The 22,161-nt window shown below is 40.8% G+C and overlaps 1 protein-coding gene across 2 annotated transcripts in view; it reads left to right on the forward strand.

Annotated features, from left to right (window-relative positions):
• PKDCC (protein kinase domain containing, cytoplasmic) overlaps positions 1-15,644 on the forward strand; it is a 45,262-nt gene extending 29,618 nt beyond the window's left edge. Inside the window, exons 6-8 of one of the 2 annotated variants that reach the window (XM_073339045.2) lie at positions 11,324-11,497; positions 11,940-12,049; positions 14,473-15,644. In XM_073339045.2, the coding sequence (XP_073195146.1) occupies positions 11,324-11,497; positions 11,940-12,049; positions 14,473-14,535 (347 nt within the window). In that variant the 3' untranslated portion in view covers positions 14,536-15,644. The remainder of the gene's footprint in view (positions 1-11,323; positions 11,498-11,939; positions 12,050-14,472) is intronic. The other variant, XM_073339046.2, reaches the window with a different exon arrangement.
• Positions 15,645-22,161: the final 6,517 nt, after the last annotated feature.

Consider the following 22,161-nt stretch of genomic DNA (forward strand, 5'->3'; position numbering starts at 1 on the left):
TCTATGATGCTGGCTGATTCCAGATATAGCTGCCGTGTCAGGACAATATGAGGTTTTGAATTTTAAAGGCTGTCCTGCTTATAAAGAATTGCCAGGAGAAAACCCAAGACAGCAATGCTAGATGTAACAGTGCAAGGTTTCACTGATATGGAGCAGACCTGCACTCAGATTAGGTTTCTGTATTTCATATGTGGTTTAGTTATGTATAATCCTGAATAACTGTGGCTCAGATTCTGCTACCCTTACTCATGTTGGCTAGTGCCTTTGTTTGCAAGTAGTCCCAGGAACTGCTCAGGGAGCAAAGTGCTACTCAACATGAGTAAAGGGTATAGAAATTGCTCTGTGTAACAGCACATAGAGTATGTGAGCACAGTTTTATGCAATTCTAATAAAATTCTGATTTAACACAACATTTAGGTTCTTTAAATTATTTTATGTGAGGATTCAGCCAATGGTAATCAAGAGAAATCAAATATCCTCGCAGAAATTACACTGAAACAAGACCTTGTTGACTTATGGGTAAATTTTCATACTTCGATACCATGTCTTCAGAATGCATGGGCCTATTTCTCATTTGCACTAAGGCCATTTTACACCACTATAGTGTAAATATATAATGTAAATGTACACCACTATAGTGTAAATATATAATGTATTCATATTTTAAGGCCCCTTTATCCTATAGTGATCAGATAGCAAGCATGAAAAATCGGAATACCTTTTTGGGGGTAGGGGGAGTACAGTTGCATATACAAGACAAAGCCCCTAATATTGGGACGTTGGGTCACCCTACTTTATCCTCCCAGAGGAGTCTAAAAAGGCCTCAGGGCAAATGAGTGTAATGAGGCCCCATGTGTCCACTCGCATCCTTCCTTCTCCACACAGGCTCCTCTCTTTCAAGATTTCACTTTTAGCATGACGACTCACTTTTTTAAAACTCTCAATCCAAAGATGATTTTCCCAACGGTGAAATTCTCCTGATGGTGCAGTGGAGCTGCAAGGCAGGGTGTGGTAGTAGGGGAGGATTGGGTGCTCAGGAGAACAGCCGAATGCTGGTCCAGCACACAAGGCAACACTACTCCCAAGCCATGCTGGGACCACAGAATAAGTAGTTTAGGCCACTGGGCCATGTAACAACTGCAAGTGGTGGGGAGGGGTCATGAATACTGTTCCAACCCATCAGTTCAGCAGCCACAGAGGCAAAAGCAGCCACAAAGGCAGTTACACACTCAGGTTCTGACCCTGCCTGGGCGGGGGAGAGGAGGATTTCAACTCCCTAATCCCTTGCACTTTATGTGGGTGAGACAAATTTCACCTTAAAACACCACTCAAAATGTTGTCTGTGGAAAGACAGTGAAACCAGTAGCACGTCACAGGACGCTGTATAACTCTCTCCCAAGGCAAGGGAAAAATATTCTTTTAAGTGGTGGCTTGTTTGTTCTTTTTCTGTCTTGTTCTATAATATAGTGAGGGGGGAGGAGGCTGTTTGTCAGATGCTGAGCTGATTTAGGGTTGGGCTAGGGATTGTGGTTTGGGTTCGAGGCTGAATTGGAGCCAGGCTTTGGTTTCTGGTTAAACCAAAACTCTCAATCCAAAGATGATTTGGTTTCAGGTTAAAATGAGGCAAAATCTTACAAGGTTGTTCTCATTAGATTTCGGTCTAAATGGTGGAAATCTCATCAGGTGACCAGATCTCACAAGATTTCCACCATCTCGAATAATGGAAATCTCAAGAAATTAACAGCTCATGTGAGGTTGCCTCCATTTTGGGCTGAAATCTCACCAAATAACTGTTACCAACAGATTCCTGCTGCATCTGAAAGAGACCTAGAAAATGAGCTCATTCTGGTATAGAATCTATACTGAAACTAAAGCCACAATAGTGGGTTCAGATCCAGGAACTGCAAGTGATATCTCTTTTTAAAAAAGGAACATTAGAAGGTTCAACTCATGGTGCTTCATAATTTGATTTAGATCTAGAAACTGAGTTATCCATTGTCTTTAATAGAGAGTTGTAAATCCTTACAAGAAGTAATGGTGATCTCTGAAAAGGGACGTAAGGAAAAAGCTGAAATCTGACCTTTCATGAAACAGATTTCTTTATATGACCTATGTTTTTGCAAGGAAACCCTTTTCAAGTGAGAAAGGTGATATTGACCATCAGTAGGAAAGCAACACTAGGAAAGTTCTTGTCAATCTGAGCCTGTCCATAAATTAAATTTAACAACATGAACCACGGTCATGTCACAGAAGGACTTGGGTCTTTAAGCTTTCACTGGGTTTCAGCTGTAAAACATTTTACAGTGTTGTAAATTTATATTATACTCTAGGCTTTGCTTCTAAATTACTGAAGCTAAGTAGAGAAGGGGTTGGGGAAGAAGTCCTTCAATAGCCATGTACGTTTTCTGTAATTAGTCTCTTCTTCTGAAAACATTGAACAATGTGGATCATATATTTATTTCCTTGTAAAAAAAATTTCTAAAATGACAGTAATATTGCTATAACTACAAGAATACTATACTGTACAAACCCATTGGATTTTATGGGTGAAATTCCTTCTTCGTTGAAGTCTACAGCAAAACTCTCATTGACTTCAAGAGTGATGCTGATTTAAACCAGCTGAGGGTCTGGCTCTGGAGTTTTAGTCTAACCTCCTCAGCCCAACCTGTCATTGAATTCAGGAGTTACACAAAAATGTATGAGGTGCACTACAGCTAGTAAATCGTGTAGATTTGTTATTCATTAAAGAAAATAGGTGACCCATTATTAATTCTTGAGGCGTGGGTTAGCCAAAAGAAAGGCATAATTAGCAGAAATAAAAGAAGTTGTTGAACCAAGTACATTTACAGGACTCTAGACACAGAATGCCAAGGAGTAAGGTAAAAAGACATTCCCTGTTTTTCTTTGTCCTTTGACATTTTGACAGGGTTGTGCTGTATGTAAATATTTACAGTGAAATAATATTTCTTAAAAAATACTGTAGCAACATGCTCGAGAAAATTTAATGGGGTGTGTGTGTGTGAGAGAGAGAGAGAGAAACATTGGAGGGTGGGAACAGATTATATTCAGGCAGTTTTTATACCCCATATTAGGTTGAGCTACAAAAGACAATATGCACTTTCTTGAAGATACTTAAAGACATATATGCTACAGCTGGGACTACATTATAAACAGTTCCCTACAAATAGTCTCACAGATTCTAAATGAATTCGTTTTGGCCAGGATTGTGCCCCTGTGGTGTCCTTTTCCACAACCATATAGGTCCAGATTGAATGAGGCTTCTTACTGAGTCACGTAGGGATAGAGGAGCATGGAGGAAGCCTCCCATTGGTCATGCAAGGGCCTCCCCTGCTAGCAGTCTGTGTGCTCTCTCCACTTTAGGGAGCACAAGGATTGTTTTGGCAGCCACATGTGGGGCAGGAGCCTGAAAATGAGAAGGGAAGAGGCATGGTCTGACCCCCATCTTTACTGGCCCATGGAGTGGGGCCAATCCACTGGGAGTGTGTAGTTATGGAACAGAGTGCTCACCTCTACCATCAGCATGCAGCAGCCCCAGAGAGACAGTAGCTGTCTTCCATAGGGTGTAGGTCTGACTCACTTTCACAGGCCTGTAGCATAAATATAATGACATGGCCCTGAGAAAATACCTTTCCCCCATGTGTAGACAGTAAGATATACATCTCTACCCTTGTGCAGCCAAGGTACTCCTTTCCTTTCTGCTCTGAAAAGTGGCTCTAAAAATGGCATCATGGAGTTTCATATTTATTAACTTTCCATTGCTCTAGGTCAAATTTGATCACACACATTTAGTAGTAAAAATGTTTTTTTCTAATTGCTGGGCTGGACCTTCAGATGTGTTAGGGGCCAGATTTTATTTACACCGCTAAAGATGCGGATAGGCACCTAGTGGAATTTTCAAAAGTGCTGAGGTACCTAACTCCAATGGCAGTTAAGTCCTGTTGAAAATCTCACTACGAGATGCCGAACTCCAGTTGGGAGCTATGCACCTAGGAGCTTCTGAAAATTCCACTAGGTGTCCAGCTGCATCTTTAGCAGCTTAAATATATTTAAAAATCTGACCCTATACATTTTCTGGCTTGTGTGGTATCACGCCCATTTGGTACGTTTTCAGCATAGGAACAGAGAAGTTAGATAAAACAATACAGTGCTACCTTCCAGCAAAAGTATTGTAACAATACTTGATTTTTTTTAGAATTTAGAATAATACAGAAGAACCCAAAAATAGAGAGACAAAGCAGGCTGCTCCCTAAGACAGAGAGGCACAGGTCGTCTCACTTTATTTTAGACTGCCTGTCTGCTGCGAGAGTATTGCTCACACACTTCCCTCCAAAGCTCACTGCCTGCAAGTAGAACCTGGGAATCCCCTGAGCATTTAATGTGATAGCTCTACAATTTTAATACAGTTTTTCATACACCAATAAAGATTTTGCTGGCCAAATTCTGCCTCAGTCACATCTGTGCAACCCCAGTCTCCGATACAGCTACCTTCAATGAGGTTGCACTGCAGAGGCGTAACTGCAGGTAGAAGCTGCCCCTGTAGTTGGACCCTGGTTAACAGTCAATGCATGAGCCAGGAAAAAAATCCAACTTTTTCTCCTCTCATGGTGCAATGTTGACAGGAGGACAAAATGTAAATATTTGTACTGCAGCAGCCCTGATAGGCTCCAATCAAGACAAGGGCTTCATTGTGCTTAGGCACTGTACAGGTACATAAAAAGAGACAGTCACTGCTCCAAAGAGCAGACAGTCTACATAGACAGGACAGACAAAAGATGGAGTGGAAACAGAGAAGCTACTTACTCAAGATCATGAAGCAGGTCAGTGTCCTATCCAGGTGCCTTTTTCACTTGACTACAGCACTCTCCAAATGGCTGCAGTGATTTAGTGGAGGAGGGCAGGTGTGCTTGGAAGTGGAGATAAATGGAATAAACTTGATGAGTAATTTTTCCTGCTATACTACTGTTTTATTGCTGGCATGGGCATGTAGCGCCCCCGCCCCCTCCCAAAACAGCTTTTGTATAATGCAGATTCACATTAACTTTTGCCTAAGAGCCATATTTATGGGGCATTCTTTTGGAACGAATTTAATATAGTATATGAAAACATGGACAAATGTAAATGAGATCTGCTGAAAGTCAAGCAAACCAATATAACATCAGGAGGGCAAACGTTAGTAATATCAAAGTTTACACTTTGTTTCTTACTCTGAACGTATGATGTGAAGCAATAAGTATATTCTTCTGTTAGTCAGAGTCTGATTCTGCTGTTTGTACTCATTGGGAAATCAGTGGGACTATTTGTATAGCAAGGTATTACTGAGATTGATAGAATCAGGCCCTTTATGTTTAACCACAAGCAAGGGCAGTTGGGGGGAAAGAAATCCAGAAGCAGGTTTCATTATTTTATCATTACAATGGAAGTGCAGGTGAAATAGGGAGTAACAGGATTACTTTGTCAAGGATGCAGTTGTGTCATTGACCCATGGTGTATTGGCAGGTGATAACTGGAAAAGACGACTGGGCAATTTTCCAACTGGTAGCTGTAGCTGGTAGTAAAAATGCAATCTAGCTACTGTGGCTGAAATAAATGGTCATTAGGATTGATTAAAGTCAGATTTAGGGTGATTTAAGCAACTTAAAAAGGGGAAACCACAGCCTGTTTATAATGTAGTCCTGAGTTATTTATATGATTGACTCTGGTACTGTGAAAATGGGCATGTTTATATATTAGAGTCAGCACTGGGACAACACAGGTGATTTTTTTGCTAAGGTAATTTTGGGATGTTAGAACCTTTTAAGCTTTGCTATTTTGTTTGTAATGATAGTGTTTGGTCAGTGATTTGTTAGTTTGCCATGAACTGATTTCAGTTTTTAAATGTATCACTTTATCCTGTGAAATGGTACATTGTCAAGATGTCTTTTCTGCAATATAGGGGTGGGCCAGAGCCTTTAGGACATTTTGGGCCTGATCTAAGTTACACTGCCGTAAATTGACAAGTAACATAAATGAATGGGCTTGAATCTGATCTTGGTTTACATTGACTTTTTCCCAGTGTAACTGCCCCAGTTTTGCTGGAGCTACTTACCTTACATCTAGAGCTGCCTGGGAATTTTTCAGCTAAACATTTTTTGTTGGAAAATGCCAGTTAAACAAAGCAAACTTCATGGGAATGGGTCAGTTTCAACTAATTTCCCATTTAGAAAGAAAGAAAAGGAAATTTTTTTTTATTTAAAATGACTTTTTACTTCAGAATTCAGGTTAATTTATAGATAATTAAAAAAACCTAAATGAAATATGAGTGATTTAAGAAAACATCTTGGAGTTTTGGTTCATGAACAATTTTTAGATTTCAACTTAATCATGATTTGGACTGGGAAAATGTTTTGAAATCTCAAATTTTTGCAGGATGGGAAATTGTTTCCTGCCCGACTCTGATTAAATTAGTGTGAATGGAGAATCTGGTCCCAGAGATTAAACTGGTATGAAAAATGGCATAAGTGATAACAGAATCAGGCCTAGTGTAGTAAAAGTTTATTTGCTTCAACCTTTACAAAAATATGTACAAGTGAAAAGGAATACTTTTGGTTAGGGCATTGGTAAGGAGTTATTTATGAACACAGTGTAATTCTTTGATCTATTCCTTGACTTTACAGCGATAGACTTTAAGTATGCTATGTCAAATTGTGTATATGTATGTGAAAGTGTAAATTTATTGCTGCATTTATAGTATTAGGCAAGTATTTATTGGTTTTAAACACCATTAGTCTGGAAATCGACCAGAACTTTGACCTTTTTTATGATGTGATTTACTGCTGTGAGCCTTCAAATTCCAAGAACTCCATTTAAGTAAGTTTCAGGTTTGGGAAGACAAAAACCTGAGCTAAAGCTGTCTTTAAATCAGTTGGGTTTTTCTAAATAGAACAAGTACATTGAACCATTGTGACCAGGATGAACATTTAAATTTGTTGTGTAAGAAATGCAACTTAGTTTTTTTTTAAGCCGTTTCACACAGCAGGTAAAGAGTCCTGATGTGGCTTTTACAAATCTCATTCAAACCTCTCTTTGATACATACAACAAAGTACAAGTGAGCTATGTAACATTTTTATCTTGCTATATACTACATAGTGAACCACAAAGAGGTAGGTGAGTGACATGAACATAAAAACAAATGGATAGAAAGTGAGTGACTGGAAAGTTATCACTTAGTGGGTTTATTTTTCATCTTGATGGTTTATCTCAGATTGAGCAAGTTTTGAATAGGAGAGGAATGGTCTCTGAACCATTGCATTAGTACCAAGTTTATCAGTATTTTGATTCATTATGTATTTGAATGTTTACATTTGGGCATATCTAAAATACATAGCTTTCCTTTTAATTGGGCATACCAATTAGTGTTGTCAGAACTCCTGTTAATTAAGTAACTGTCCAGTTGCCTTCAAGTAAGGGCTCCTTATCCTGATAGCCCTGCTTAAGTGAGTAAAGTGTCTTGGTTTCAAATACTCACAGCACAATGGGATTACTCACACAAGTAAAGGCTATGGATCAGACCCTTGCTTTGAAGTGTATACACGTGAGATTCACATGATTTTTTCTTCTTTGTGCAAATTACAAAGATACTAGATCACCATGTTATGAGACAAGGTGAATCTTTGGAAAAGGATTCACTTTTTCAGACCAGTATTCAGTGGTGGTTGTTCTGAGTTAGAGTTTTTTCTAGGTTACAAGCAATTCGAAGATATTTTCTATAACCCAAAAAACCACATGGGCCTGACCGCCCTTGGGGGGGAAGGATGTCTCCTGGAGCTCCCTAATTGAGGAGGAGGAATAATTTGTGGCACCGGTTTAAAGGGGTATAGCAAACTTGTTCTACTGCAAGGCTGGAAAGCTCTGCTGGCTGGAGAGAGAGAGAGAGAGAGAGAGAGAGAGAGAGAGAGAGGAGCTACATTTCAGCCTACTTGTCATCCTTGGTGCCCTCTTTCAGGTGAGATGCTGCCAGGGGACCAAAGCCTCTTGACAGCAGCCCCTACATTCAGGGCTATGATTTAGGCTTTCCTGTTGTAGGCCACACAAGTAGGGGCAAAGCCTCCTTTCCTGTTCCTGCCCTGCAGGGCCACTTATGGCAGAGGCACAGCTGGCCTTTAGGGAGCAGCTCACCCCCTCACATCTATTTTAAAAATAGACATAAAAAAATGATTAAAGGGAAAATGTAGTAAGAGTTATTACGTTAGTGGTAAGGGGAAAAGTGATGTATGGAGAAGGAAGCTGAAGAGTGTCTTGATGTGGCTGTCAGGGTTGCCATATGGTCCTCACTTTGGCAGTTACTCGTATGTTAAGGACCCGAGCGTGCTGTCCCTGAAGCCAATGGGAGATTTTCTGTTGACTTCAGGGGAAGCAGGAGAGGATCCATAATGAGCTACATTTCATGCAAAGTCCAGTTGTAAATATTGGATCAGGCTTTTTGTGGGAAAACTTTAATGCTTTTAAAAAGTAAACTGTGCATCTCTTCACATTGTGCTTGCTGAAATGCATCATGCTCAGGACATCAGCCTTTCCACAGGAAAACCCACACAATGGAAAGGAAACCCCATGACAATCCCCTCTCGTTTCCCCTCCTCCCTACACTCTCCCCATACTGGAAAACATAGGTGCTGGAACTAGGGGTGCTGCTGCACCCCCTGGCTTGAAGTGGTGTCCTTTATATCCAGGGTTTACAGTTTTGTTCAATGGCTCTCGGCACCTCCACTATACAAATTGTTCCAGCACCCCTGCTGGAAAACCCCAGAATTTGTGAGTATTCTGCAAAATGTGCCACTCTTGGGGTTCTGCCAGAGCTATCCACAGGGAGGTCCTGTTCGTCCACACTCCCCATTGGCCTCCTATGTTTCTACCTCTTCCTGGACTGTGCAAGGAAGCTTAGTAACATCCCAGCCAGGGAATGTATTAGTCTTCCTCTGTGTATATTTTTGTGGTTTGGATGATCATTTACTAAATACAGTGCAACACTATTTACATTAGTACAGAGCTCAGAGACTTTTGCAGACCATTGTGGCTTCCCTGCTCTAGGAACTGGACAAAGAGGTCACTGCTGCACACCTCAGAGCTACTCCAAGTAGGAAGACTAACTTCACTCTAATGTTTACATGAACACGAACGAGGTACCTTTTTGAATTTGTGCCAGCAGGGTCTACACGGGACGGTTAGATCACAACACATTAGCTCACTCTATAATTCACACCCCTCAATCAAAGCAAGCCGTCGGTCTCTGAAAGTTATTGAGAACTGCTTTTCTTTATAGCTGTATGAAGGAAATAGGGCTTCAGCTGCTCAGGTTGTGCCACCTGAGGCTCTGGCCCACTGTGGTTAAAGAATTGTAATGGTAGGTAGGGTTGGGAGTTGAGGAAAACTTGAGAGAAACATTGAATATATAGTAACACATTAGAAATGAAACAATGTAATATGTAGTAGAGAGACTTTTAAAATATATTTGCCTGTGAAAGAGTTTTTTGAAAAGTAAATTGCAGTTTGACAGGTGGGTTACTGGGAGACAGATTTCTGTTTGTATAGTGAAGGTCTATCACATGATGTTGGGGTTGCTATGCTAACTACTCAGACTTCCTGCCGAAGCCTGCTAGAGCTTGGCCTTCGACACTGTTGTCAGGAGCTTGGCAAGCTCTGAGAATTCCCTGTAAGGGCCCAGGGCTTGATCCCTACCGGCATTCCAGCACTGTAGTAGATGTTACCTTTTAAGTAACAGAGGAAAATTATGTCCAGCTTGCAGGTGTCCATTTAGGTGTACTGATTCACCTTTGCCTTGCACCTTTTGTAGTCACACCACTGCAAGGTGAGCATTTCATCTCCACTTTGCATTCGGTTGGCACTGATATAATTGACTAAATAAGAAGCAGGGCAGCTGTAGACTGGACCCGTTGTTTGTCTTACATGGATAGTCTCATTGACCTTAGCGTGAAGGCATAAATCAGTCTCTCTGCTGTAGCTCTGGCCAAATAATTCCATTACATGTAATACTGAATGACATATGTCTGATCGGTGACTGTTCTTATTCATGCAGCAGCTTTTTAAGGAGACATTTTTTGGTAATTTTTCCCCATTTTTTAAAATCCATTTTGGGGTCTGATCCTGCATCTACTGTAGTTAATGGGCGTTTTGCCATTGGCTTAAATGGGACATGACTGGACTCCTACTGTGTTGGTGTATGTCTTATTTTTGTTTTGACCAGCCTTATAAGAGCATATTGAATATTTCACACACTTTCTATGTAAATAGTATGGAATGTACCGTAGATGGTGAATAATTGTTTTATGAATCAAACTGTTGGCTGTTAAGTCTATAGTAAACACTGTCTGTTGGACTGGGAGCATCCTTACAAAGCTCTCTCTGGAAATATTAGCAGGCTGGAACTTTGCAGCTGCAAGCAAAAGATCCTTGAACTAAAGTGACTAAAGAAGTAGGGCACACAGCTACAATTTCCTTAATGGATGCAATTAGAATAACTTATTTTTTATTTCTGTGTCCTGGGAGCTAAGTAGAAATATTTATAAATGATTAGTTTAATTTTGCTGATGCATTCATCAGAGAAGCCCAAAAGCAGCCGGGAGACTGAGAGGAGCTGTGAACAGAGAACAAGAGGGAGCTCATAAAGGCAAGAGAGAGACTGAACGGCAGCCAAGGGAGCCAAGTAATCCACAGGGCAATGCAGAGGAGCTGGGCAAGAACCAAAGCTGACATGCTTCATGGGCTCTTTTTGTCTCTCCTCTTCCCCCCCACCCCTGAGGCCCATCAAGCAACTCCCCTTTTGTGTTAATGTGAGCAAGGAAAAAAGTTTGCTTAATTAAAAGCCTGTCTTTTCTTCATGTTCTAAAGAAGCTAGAGTAAAATAACATGCTCTCCTGACTGAGAGGGAGGGGCAGGAGTGCCCGATCAGGTCTCACCCTGACAGTCCCATTCAGTGTTAAGAACGAGGACAGGGAATCAGTTCATTCAAGTGGATGCTGTTTATTGAATGGGACATTCTCTCAGTAAAACCCCACATAAAATCTATCATGCCTGCTCAGGAAGGAGGCAAAAACATCTTGTGTACGGACAGTTTTATGGACAGACCCTTTTCTATAAATAAATAAATGAGAGTACCAAAGAGGTTTTAGCGAATGGAGGTGATGAAAATCTTATGTGATAGATTATGAGACACCTCCCTTCGTACGCCTTCTTTCCCCACCCCTCACGGCATTTAACAAACTCTTTCAGAAGAGATTCCAACTGATTACTTAGCTCTGTTTTTTGCAGAGTACCAACCGATACCTGAAGCTGCTATTCCTGATGAGAACTACAGGTGCTGGCCTTCTTACCATCACAAGGGCTGCCTCCTCTCTGTGTTCGATGTTGGCGAAGCCATCGAGGTCTGTGAGAATCACTCCCAGTGCAAAGCTTTTGTCCTGACCAACCAGACAACGTGGACAGGTAACGGGTGCCATTGAATAAATGCAGCAGCTGGTGCTAATAATCCAAAACAAGCTACTGGCCCATATAAATATGTATGGTTTTGAAACCATCTGGTGAATGAGTTACACTGAAGTAGGCTCATGGGAGCATAGTTGCTAGAGATGGGAGGATGTCTCTTAACCCTCAGTTGGAGCTGAGCAGAGGAGGTGGGCTAGGCTGTACTTTATTTGTGCTCCATAGGGGGGGTCTATGCACTGACTAAGAATAGCCCTGCATGAGGGGATCAGTTGGGGGCAGCTGGACAGGGATCACAGGGACTTGACCTCCCTGGGAGTTTTCACATGAGTAAGATAGGCAAAATTTGGTCCAACATTTGAATTTGAAAGAAACATTCAAGTGCATGTGATCTGGTTTGAAATTAGGCCAAACACGTTCTCTCATCCCTCCTTCTATCACTCAGCAGTGACCCTCTGGCAGACAGAAGAGCGTCCTGATCTTGACGGGAATGCTGTGCTGTTGTCAGCTGTAATAAATAAGCAGTCGGTGTTCTGGTTTAGATGCAGTTTGTTGGTAAGGAGAGTTGGCACAACTTTCTAGACAAAGGATGGTTCAGTTGCGAGGGCACCGTCCTAGGATTTGGGAGAGCTGGGGTTAAATCTCTGCTCTGCCATAGACTTCCTGGGTGAGCTTGGGTAAGTCACTTCACGTCCAGAGAAATGTCTACACTGTGTGTGAACACCTGTTGCGGTGAATTTTAGATTTGTGCCACAGCACTAAAATCCGCTGTGGAGACGTCTGGGCTTGGGCAGGAGTTTGGGCTCTGAAGCTCAGTGTGCGGTGAGTTTTGGAGCCTGAGCTGCACCGGGTACACAGCTGTTTTTGGTGTGAGCCTGTCGGTAGCCCTGGTAACTGAAATTTGCTGCAGGTTTTAAAAAGCAGTCTAGCTATACCCTCCCTGTCTCCGTTCCCGTCTAAGGGGACGATAGCCCTTCCCTACCTCAGAGGGGTTTTGTGATTTGTGAAGGGCTCAGATACTGTGGTAATAGGAGCCATACAAATACTTGAGGCTGTAAAACCCTAGTTTAAAGAAACGATATGACTGCACAAGAAAAATCTCCTTCAGCTTCTCCGCACAGTAGTGTTCTGCTCTGGGAAAGTCCGTTCTAATCTTAAAAGTCATTGTGTACTAAGATCTATATGTAAATGATGCTACAACAGTGACACAAAAAGGGAGTAAACAGTTAAGGCAGAAATGTAGAAATGACGACACTACCTGGGCATAACATTGGGCTACTTTACCTGCTCGTGCATTGTGCCTCATTGTGGGTAGATAGCAAAGATGCAGGCCTACATATCTAGAAGTGGCCACTTAGTTTGGTAGCTTGGTTTCTGGTGTCCAGCTAGAGACCCCCTAAAGCTGATTCTCAGTTAGTGTAAATCAATGGAGCTCTGACTTCAGTGGAGCTATGTTAATTTAGACCAGGCCAGAATCTGGCTCTTTATCTCACTCAAGTACCCCAAAACTGGAGGCACCCACAATAGACACTTATATATATATATAAAGTTGTCCATAGGATGATATTCACTGTAAGGTGTGGTATGCAGCTGTGGGTCGTCACAGCCATTGTGTACCCCAAAGACGTGAACAGAGGCCTACCTGGAACCAAGAATATATCACAGGCTTATGCAAGTCTTATCCTGAGGAGCCAACACTTTCTAGCTTATCATACCACACTGTCCATTACATGACCATCAGATTTATCAAAGATGCCACTAAAAACACCTTCTTGAGCTCTGGTGAGATTTGTGGGAAGAAAGGAACAACTCCCTTAATTGCATATCACCATCAAAATAATTATTTAAAATAGTACTTTAATTGCTGCTACATTATCACTTTATTCTCAGGCATTCTGACGAGTTATTATTTAAAACCATAGTTGTTGACATACAAATGAGAATGTGATATGATTTTTAGGGAAATGTTGTAATCCATCTTAAGAGGCAGGATTTGTGGGAATAACGTTTGGCAGTATTACCTTGAGACAGAAGGTAGGGGAAGGTTGAATAACTGCATAAGGACATAGTAGTGTACATTCCAGTGACTCTCCTTTATCAATTACAGCGGGTGCCTTAGGGATTTCAGTATGCTGGGACCATATCCAGATAGAGGGGATGTAAGAAAGATCCTAGTTTGACAAGCATGATGAGAGCAGAAAGGGCTAGCGAGGCAGCAGCAAATACCAACACCTTACTGAAGGACAGCCTTAAATGAACTCTGGCTTATGAAAGGATTGATTACGTAATGGAAATGGTACAGGCTGCCCATCACTCAGTGGTTTTTGTTGTACTAGTTTGTTGGTAAGAGTGGAAAATCTGCTACAGTTGACTTAAAAATCTGAGCTGCAGAACAACAGGAGATGACTTATTTAGCATCTGTGTTTCAGAGTAGGCCAAATTTGGTGCATATATACATTTTTTGTGTAGGTTCAAGCAGTCCAAGAAGATATTCTTGCATGATCTAGTGAATGCTCTTCATTTAAGCTGTTATCCAGAGCCCATTAAAGTCAATGGGATGACTTACAGCAGCTCCTTCAACTCCATAAATAAATCAGATTAATACAATTTTAATCTTGAAATGCTTCCCTTAGTTACACCTAGGCAACCCCACAGAGCCAAATCTTGACCACACTTATCCTAGCATCTACCTGGAGTAGCTATATTAGGCCAGATTCTGCTCTGAGTGATACTGGTTTGAATCCATAATAAACCTATGGAAATCAATGTAGTGTTGGTGTAACAGAGAGCACTTTGGCCCTTGTGACTTCAGCAGAAAGACTCTAGATTTATACCAGCTTAAGAGAGAGAAGAATTTGGCCTCCTGTGTAGTTTAAAGAATGCAGAGACAGAATCAGGATATGAGATTTCAATGTTTGGAATAGACCAAAATGTTGGTAATCACTTCTAATTATTTTCTTCTTTCATGTTCTGTTTAGGTCGGCAGCTTGTCTTCTTCAAGATGGGCTCAAATCATATCGTGCCTGATCCTGACAAGATAACATATGTGAAAGTGACAGGCTGACAGCTTAAGTGGCTTAGTCTGACTTGTAAATGACAGGAGCTGTTTGTGTATAAATATAGACAGCTGTTATGTACAAGATGTCTGCGGGAGGGAGAGATAATTGCACTATTACTCATTCTAATCTAGAGTGCTAAGCAAAACTTTAAAGAAATGACCTGCATGACCAGGATGAATGTGCAATACAACAACATTTTCAAAATGTGATTTTTTTAAAACAGAACAAAATACAAAATGTGATACACTGTTGGAATATAAGTTGGGTTATAAAGCAGTAGGTAACCCAAGCCTTTCTAACCAAGGTTAATTAGGTCTGTACATATTTGCACAGACCTGGAAGTTCATAAGTTCCATAGGAAGTCTGGGTCCTCTGCCATGATATTTATTTAGACAAGTACAATCACTACAGAGTTAATGAAGCTTATCAGTTACAAAGCTTTAAATATCAAATGTTATAGAAGACAATCAACATTTATGTCAATGTTATCAGATATGCAAGACCAAAAACATTTGTAGAAATACCATGGGCCTGTCATCAATGGATCTCAGCCATATTTATAATTTCAAAAATGTAGCCAATTTTCATTTTGTTTTAAAAGTTTATGAAAACATTTATTTTTAATTTAATAAAGCCATATTTTCAGTTGTTTAGGCCCTGATCCAGCAAAGCACTTAAGCATATGCCAACTTTAAGCATGAGTAGTCCCACTGAAGCCATGGGGATGTAAGCCCATGCTTAAGTGCTTTGCTGAATAGGGATAGCTTTAAGTATATATTTAAGTGTTTTGCTGAATTAAGGCCTTAATCGCTGTCCAAAATATTCCCTAAAATATTTCACTGACAGATCAGCAAAGCAATCTAGCAGTTTGAACAACACAATTTTTGATGAAAATCTTGCCATGGAAGACTTTCCATTTGTATTATCCTCAAATCCTTGGTTTTCTAAGGTGCTTCTTACTAATTCTTAGAACAAATGAAATGAAAAATGAAAAAACTAGCCTGAAATTCTATATAAATAGATGCATTTTATAGGCATAGTGTGTCTAGAGGATTTGCTTTCAGTGAAAGCAATAAATTAAAAGCTAAAAGTGACCAATGTCATACTATTTTGTAGTTTGTACATTCAGAAATTTTTGTACTTTTGTTCCTTAAATTGTTTATTTTTGTAAAAAAAAAAAATAAAATTTTAAATTTGTCATTTTTTTTCTGTGCTGCAGACTAAAGCCTGAACCCTGTGAAGATGTATGTAAGTTCTTAACGTAGAATAGTGTGAGTCATGTGCACAAATCTTTGCAGAATTGGGATCTAAGAGAACCCAGTTCTGCCTTAGGATATACACGACTCCCTACTGACTTCAGTGGGAATCTGGTGCGCATAGCCAAGAGCAAAGTTTGGCCCTGTATGTGTGTTTGTCTATGCTGAAATAAGTGACCTTTAGGTCAAGAGACCATGTTTCAGTAGCTTCTCTTTCTTTGTGACTTCAGTCATGTAAATATAGCTCGCTGGTGTTCAAACATTTTGAATTAACAGTGGATTAGAATAGAATCTGAAGTAATTAATCATAGGACTAAATTCTGTTTGTCTTCTCTGGGCTCTGTTCAGGGCAGTGAGGGACAGGGAGGAAGGGAGCTACAGCTGCGAAGCAGAAGTTCTCTCAGCTTTCTGACTATGCCAGAGAGGATGTTCTTGGGGCAGCACATTCAGCAAAAGTCTTTACCTCACTGCATATAAGAACATAAGAGCATAAGAATGGCCATACTGGGTCAGACCAAAGGTCCATCCAGCCCAGGATCCTGTCTACCGACCGCGGCCAATGCCAGGTGTCCCAGAGGGATTGAACCTAACAGGTAATGATCTAGTGATCTCTCTCCTGCCATCCAGCTCCACCCTCTGACAAACAGAGGCTGTCATTCCTTACCCATCCTGGCTAATAGCCATTAATGGACTTAACCTCCATGAATTTATCCAGTTTTCTTTTAAACACTGTTATAGTCCTAGCCTTCACAACCTCCTCAGGCAAGGAGTTCCACAGGTTGACTGTGTGCTGAGTGAAGAAGAACTTCCTTTTATTTGTTTTCTTTATTTTGATAGCCTCTCTAATCTCCCTTAGCATTTCATCGTCACTATCCCTGTCCTGGTCAGGTGGTCGATAATAGATCCCTGCTGTTATATGCTTATTAGAACATGGAATTACTATCCATAGAGATTCTATGGAACATGTGGATTCATTTAAGATTTTTATTTCATTTGATTCTACATTTTCTTTCACACATTTCTTTCTTTCCTCCCCCACGACCTGTTCTGTTCTTCCGATATATTTTGTATCCCAGAATGATTGTGTCCCATTGATTGTCCTCACTCCACCAGGGTTCTGTGATGCCTATTATATCAATATCCTCCTTTAACACGAGGCACTCTAGTTCACCCATCTTATTATTTAGACTTCTAGCATTTGTGTACAAGCACTTTAAATACTTGTCACTGTTTATTTGTCTGTCCTTTTCTGATGTGTCAGATTCTTTTCGTGTATGTTTCTCGTCTGATCAGGCCCATACTTTATCCTCTTCCATCCCCTCCTCCTGACTACAAACTCAAGAATCTCTATCAATAGACTCTCCTCTAAGAGAAGTCTGTCTGATCCACATGCACCTCTGCAGCAATCGGCTTTCCCCCATCTCTCAGTTTAAAAACTACTCTGCAACCTTTTTAATGTTAAGTGCCAGCCGTCTGAATCCACTTTGGTTTAGGTGGAGCCCATCCTTCCTGTATAGGCTCCCCCTATCCCAAAAGTTTCCCCAGTTCCTAATAAATAAACCCCTCCTCTCTATATCATTGCCTCATTCACGCATTGCGACTCTGAAGCTCTGCCTGCCTACCAGGCCCTGCACGTGGAACTGGAAACATTTCTGAGAATGCCACCCTTGAGGTCCTGGATTTCAGTCTCTTTCCTAGCAGCCTAAATTTGGCCTCCAGGATGTCTCTCCTACTCTTCCCTATGTCATTGGTACCTACATGTACCATGACCACCGGCTCCTCCCCAGCACTACACGTAAGTCTATCTAGATGCCTCGGGAGATCCGCAACCTTCGCACCAGAGAGGCAAGTCACCATACGGTTCTCCTGGTCATCACAAACGCAGCTATCTATGTTTCTAATGATCAAATCTCCCATTACTAACACCTGCCTTTTCCTAATCACTGGAGTTTCCCTCCCCCGGAGAGGTAACCTCAGTGCGAGCGGATACCCCAACATCATCTGGAAGGAGGGTCCCAACTATGGGAAGGTTTCCCTCTGATCCCGTTGACTGCTCTCCTTCTCTGGGCCTTTCATCCTCCTTAACAGCGCAGGGGCTGTCTGATCGGAGGTGGGACAAATCTACAGTGTCCCGGAAAGCCTCATCAACATACCTCTCTGCCTCCCTTAGCTCCTTCAGTTCCGCCACCCTGGCCTCCAAAGCCCGTACACGGTCTCTGAGGGCCAGGAGCCCCTCGCACCAAATGCACACAAGGCCACCCGCCCACAGGGCAGGTAATTATACATGCTACACCGAGTGCAATAAACAGGATAGCCCCCACTCTGCTGCTGGGCATTCTCTTCTACAGCTACCTAGGTTAATGATAGGGTTTTTGTTTAAATCAAGAAGTTTTGATTATAGTTTAGTTTAAAGGTTTTAAAGAATGGCAAGTATACCTCACCCCCTTTCCAAACTCCCTCTTGAAACTCCCTGTTAGCGGTCCCTGGTCGCTTGCTCACTGCTTTATAAAGCCCTGGCCTTCTTGATAGCCCCGCCCCCGACTAAGGCTCAGCCAATGAACAGAGGCTTCTAGATTTCAAACCTTGTTTAGAAGCTCACAGCTTCCAACTGCCGGCCACGGCACACAGTCTTTCAGACAAACAAGCTCAGCACACAGCAAGTAACCCACAAACACACACTACAGACAGCCACTTACCCCAAGGGTCCTGTATTTGCTCCTCCTTCACCTGGAGAACTCCCTCTCGAAACTCCCTGTTAGTGATTGCAGTTTCTCAGAGATCACTTATACTGTAATAATGTCTCACAAATCACTAAAATGACATGCTGTAATTCACAGATTAGCATTTTAGCTGCTGCAATAACTGATTGTATAATTAGGAGTCCATCATTCATTTAATGGTGATAAACACACAGTAAGGAGTCCTTTAAAATTCATTACACCAACACATACTGTACTTAGATGTACAGACCACTGACATGATCCACCTTATTGGCATTGAGGTGTCAGTACATACTTTGAAAGCCTTTAACCCTGGTTGTGTGCCTTCATATTAAACATTACATAAAATACATTAATTTTTTTTAAAATGCAAAGTATTTTATAAATGGTTGTCTAATTAGTCATTTTCTAAATAAAAAGTATCCAACAGGGTTTTTAAATTTCAAGGAAAAAAAATTGATCCAAAGGCTAATGATCACGATAATTTCATTCTACCCTTTCAAGTTTTCCTAAAAACATCTGAAACCAAAAAACATGCTGCCCCATGGAAACTGAAAAACTGTCAAAACAATTCTCACCAAAATTTGCAAAAAGAAAGACCTATAGCTTTGAGCCAAAAGACTGGATGACAAATTTCAGTGGTGATCAATTTTATATGGACCATTTGATAACCCTTTGAAAATAGGGGTTTCCTATGGAAATGCTGATAGAATCTTAACAAGAGAAGCACTTTAGTAGTTCTAAGCTGGAATAACCACTGGTAACAGAAGTATATTTACTATCTAGGGCAATGTGTCTTTGGCAGCTTAAGATCTGATTCAGCAAATGCTCGGACTGGTTCTTGTGGCATTTATTTATTTGGTATATGCAATACGGTCAAGCCAAGCCACGATGTTCAAGGCATGAAGACCTCCAGGAAGTGGAGTCATTTTGCAGTCCTCAACCCTGTGTCATGGTTTGTGGCTGCCCATATTGACATTGACTGTCTCTAAAATGCCACCAAAATTCTGCTGCAGCACAAATTCATGTCCAGTACAAAACTGGTTCAGAAGACTGCTTTGCTGTAAATCAAACCCAGCTAGACGTTGGGTAGGGTCTGAGACAAGATAATTGTGTTACTTTCTCTGCGGACCATGAAGCTTACCAAGCGTCCCCGACCTTAAATCCCTCACCTGTTAAACTTATCCACAATGGGCAACGTGAGGGCAGACTACTATGTAGTGCATACCTGTGGCATGGAAAACCCTGAGACCTTTCTAGACTTGGAGCAGCAATCATATATAAATTTCTTTCTGGAAAAAGGTATTTTTATCTTTTCTTGAAGGCTTGGACTGTTTCTTACATTTCCTTGGCATCTTCAAACAGCTTCCTGCAGCTCCGAAGTGGAAAAAGGAAAGACGACACCAACTAGGCTCTACGTGGTTGATTCTTGGTATTAAAAAAAGAAATAAATCCTGAGAGCTGAATAGAGATTTACTCAGTGCAAAACCAACAGACTGCATATGAAATGAACTGCCAACAATGTACTGAATGAGACTGGGGGAAGTGAGATCTATAAAATAGTGAGCATTGTTCACAAAAGGCTCTTTCTGATCATTTGTATAAATCTGACAAAGCGTAAGGAAGGCCTGATGACTCTTGGAAAGGCTTGAAAGTTTAGGGGTCTGTTTAGATCTGCAGTCCCTTTCCTACAGGAGTTAATACAGGAAACTACAGGCTAGGAGTGATTACTTAACAGCTAGTCCTACCCCTGCCAGACACTGATTGATCAGCAGACAGCCATCAGAAGGGATGGAGTAGAAGCCTATTTGAATGAACCTGAATAAGCAGTTGGTAAAATGTGGTAGAATACTGCTACTACCCAGGGAGGAAAAGCAAAGGGGATACACTAGCGGAATCCAGTGACAAAAAGACTAGAGGGAGCCATGAGACAGAGATTGGTATTGCCAACCTGAAGCATTTGAAAATCGCTAGTCAATCCTACAAAAATCATGAGATTAAAAAGAATTCTAATTTTTCTTTGCTGTCTGGTTTTTGAGGGACCCCTTGGATCATATTTCCAAGCTTTTCTCCACTACCAGAAGGGATAGAAACTTAGCTTTTCTAAAAATGAACACTGAAGTTCTCACATAAAATCCACAGCTCCTTGAGTCAGCTGACTAAGAAAAAACACCAAATATAATGAAAATTGCAGTACAAAGCACAAGAACCGGAAATAGATACAGAGGTACTCAAACTTTAGTCCAGAGAACCCTTTCTTGTGTCTTGTACAATAAAGAAATAAGTAAAGCCAGTCAAAAATTGGGAAAAATCTTCATGAATATTTTCTTAGAAAATGGTCCTAATTTTTTTTGGCTAAAATTTGAAATTTTAATGAAAAAACTGAGGATTTTCTAAAATAAAAGTTTGATAAAATACTTTATCCAGTGTCAAACATCTGTGGAAACAAGCAGAGGGGGATTGGGAAGGGGAGAGGGATCCATGAAAGGGTCTCTCTCTTACAAAGTGTCCCACAGAATGGAAAAGCCAGAGAACCCTGGCTTAATTAAAAAAAAAACAGAAAATTATGAAATACTGTTAAAACCAATGTATACTCAAATTTAGTGGACTCTTTTTGGTAATTGGAATTTATCAAGAATGTAATTATTTTTGGATTTCCACATCTTCTAAGGTACAACAATAGTGATTAGGTAGGCATGAGCCAATTTCCTTTTTTGTAATTGCAGCATAAGTCCAGTGCCACTTACAGCTCTCACTGTGTGGTCATATGCTCTGCCCTCCCTCAGACAGACCTAGAACTTGAAATCTCTACATTTTCAGGTCTACCTTTTGTAGATTTTCAAGTCCTGTATTTTTATTTTCATCTAATTGATTTTCAGTCTTTTAGGAGATGCATGTGAAAGTTTTGGAAAAAAAACCCATTGTCCCTTCATTGTGTTAGCAGTTGCCCTGGGTCAGTAGCTGCACCTTTACCAAAGGGGAAAGTAACTACATTAAAAAGTAGTCACCCTCAATTTGAAATTGCCCTTGATTTAAAGCCACAGGGAAAATAACTTCTTTAATGGAAGCTGCATCCTGTAAACAAATAGACTTGCTCAGCAAGTGACTGTGAGGCTACCAGGGAAGAAGAAAATTTCAATTCACCACTTGACATATTAGAGCCTGAATCTGATTTTATCTATCTGGGTTTATTGGTATAACTCCGTTGATTCCTGATTTATACCTGTGTAACAGATCAGAATCATGCTCTTAGAGTTCAGAGTGGCTATATTTTAAGATCCAAATAAAATCTTTTTCTTGGCTGCAAATGTTTTGACCACGTAAGTGAGAAAAAAATGCATTGTCTCACCTCCCTGCCTCCCGCTCCCCATCATAGTTCTTGGTGATTCTGTGGGATTCCAACAACTGACTGACAAAAAACATTAATGAAGATAGCTTTTTGTTTTAATTTTAAGTTGGACTTTGCCAAATCTGTTTATGAAAAAAAGCAATGTGTATGATAATCAAGGTGGGCCATTTCCAGCACAAATCCAGGATTTAACAAAAATGTCTGGGGCGGGGGGGGGGGTAGGAAAAAACAAGGGGAAATAGGTTACCTTGCATAATGACTTAGCCACTTCCAGTCTCTATTC

Source organism: Lepidochelys kempii, chromosome 3, assembly GCF_965140285.1.
Source record: "Lepidochelys kempii isolate rLepKem1 chromosome 3, rLepKem1.hap1, whole genome shotgun sequence".
NCBI classification, from domain to species: Eukaryota; Metazoa; Chordata; order Testudines; family Cheloniidae; genus Lepidochelys; species Lepidochelys kempii.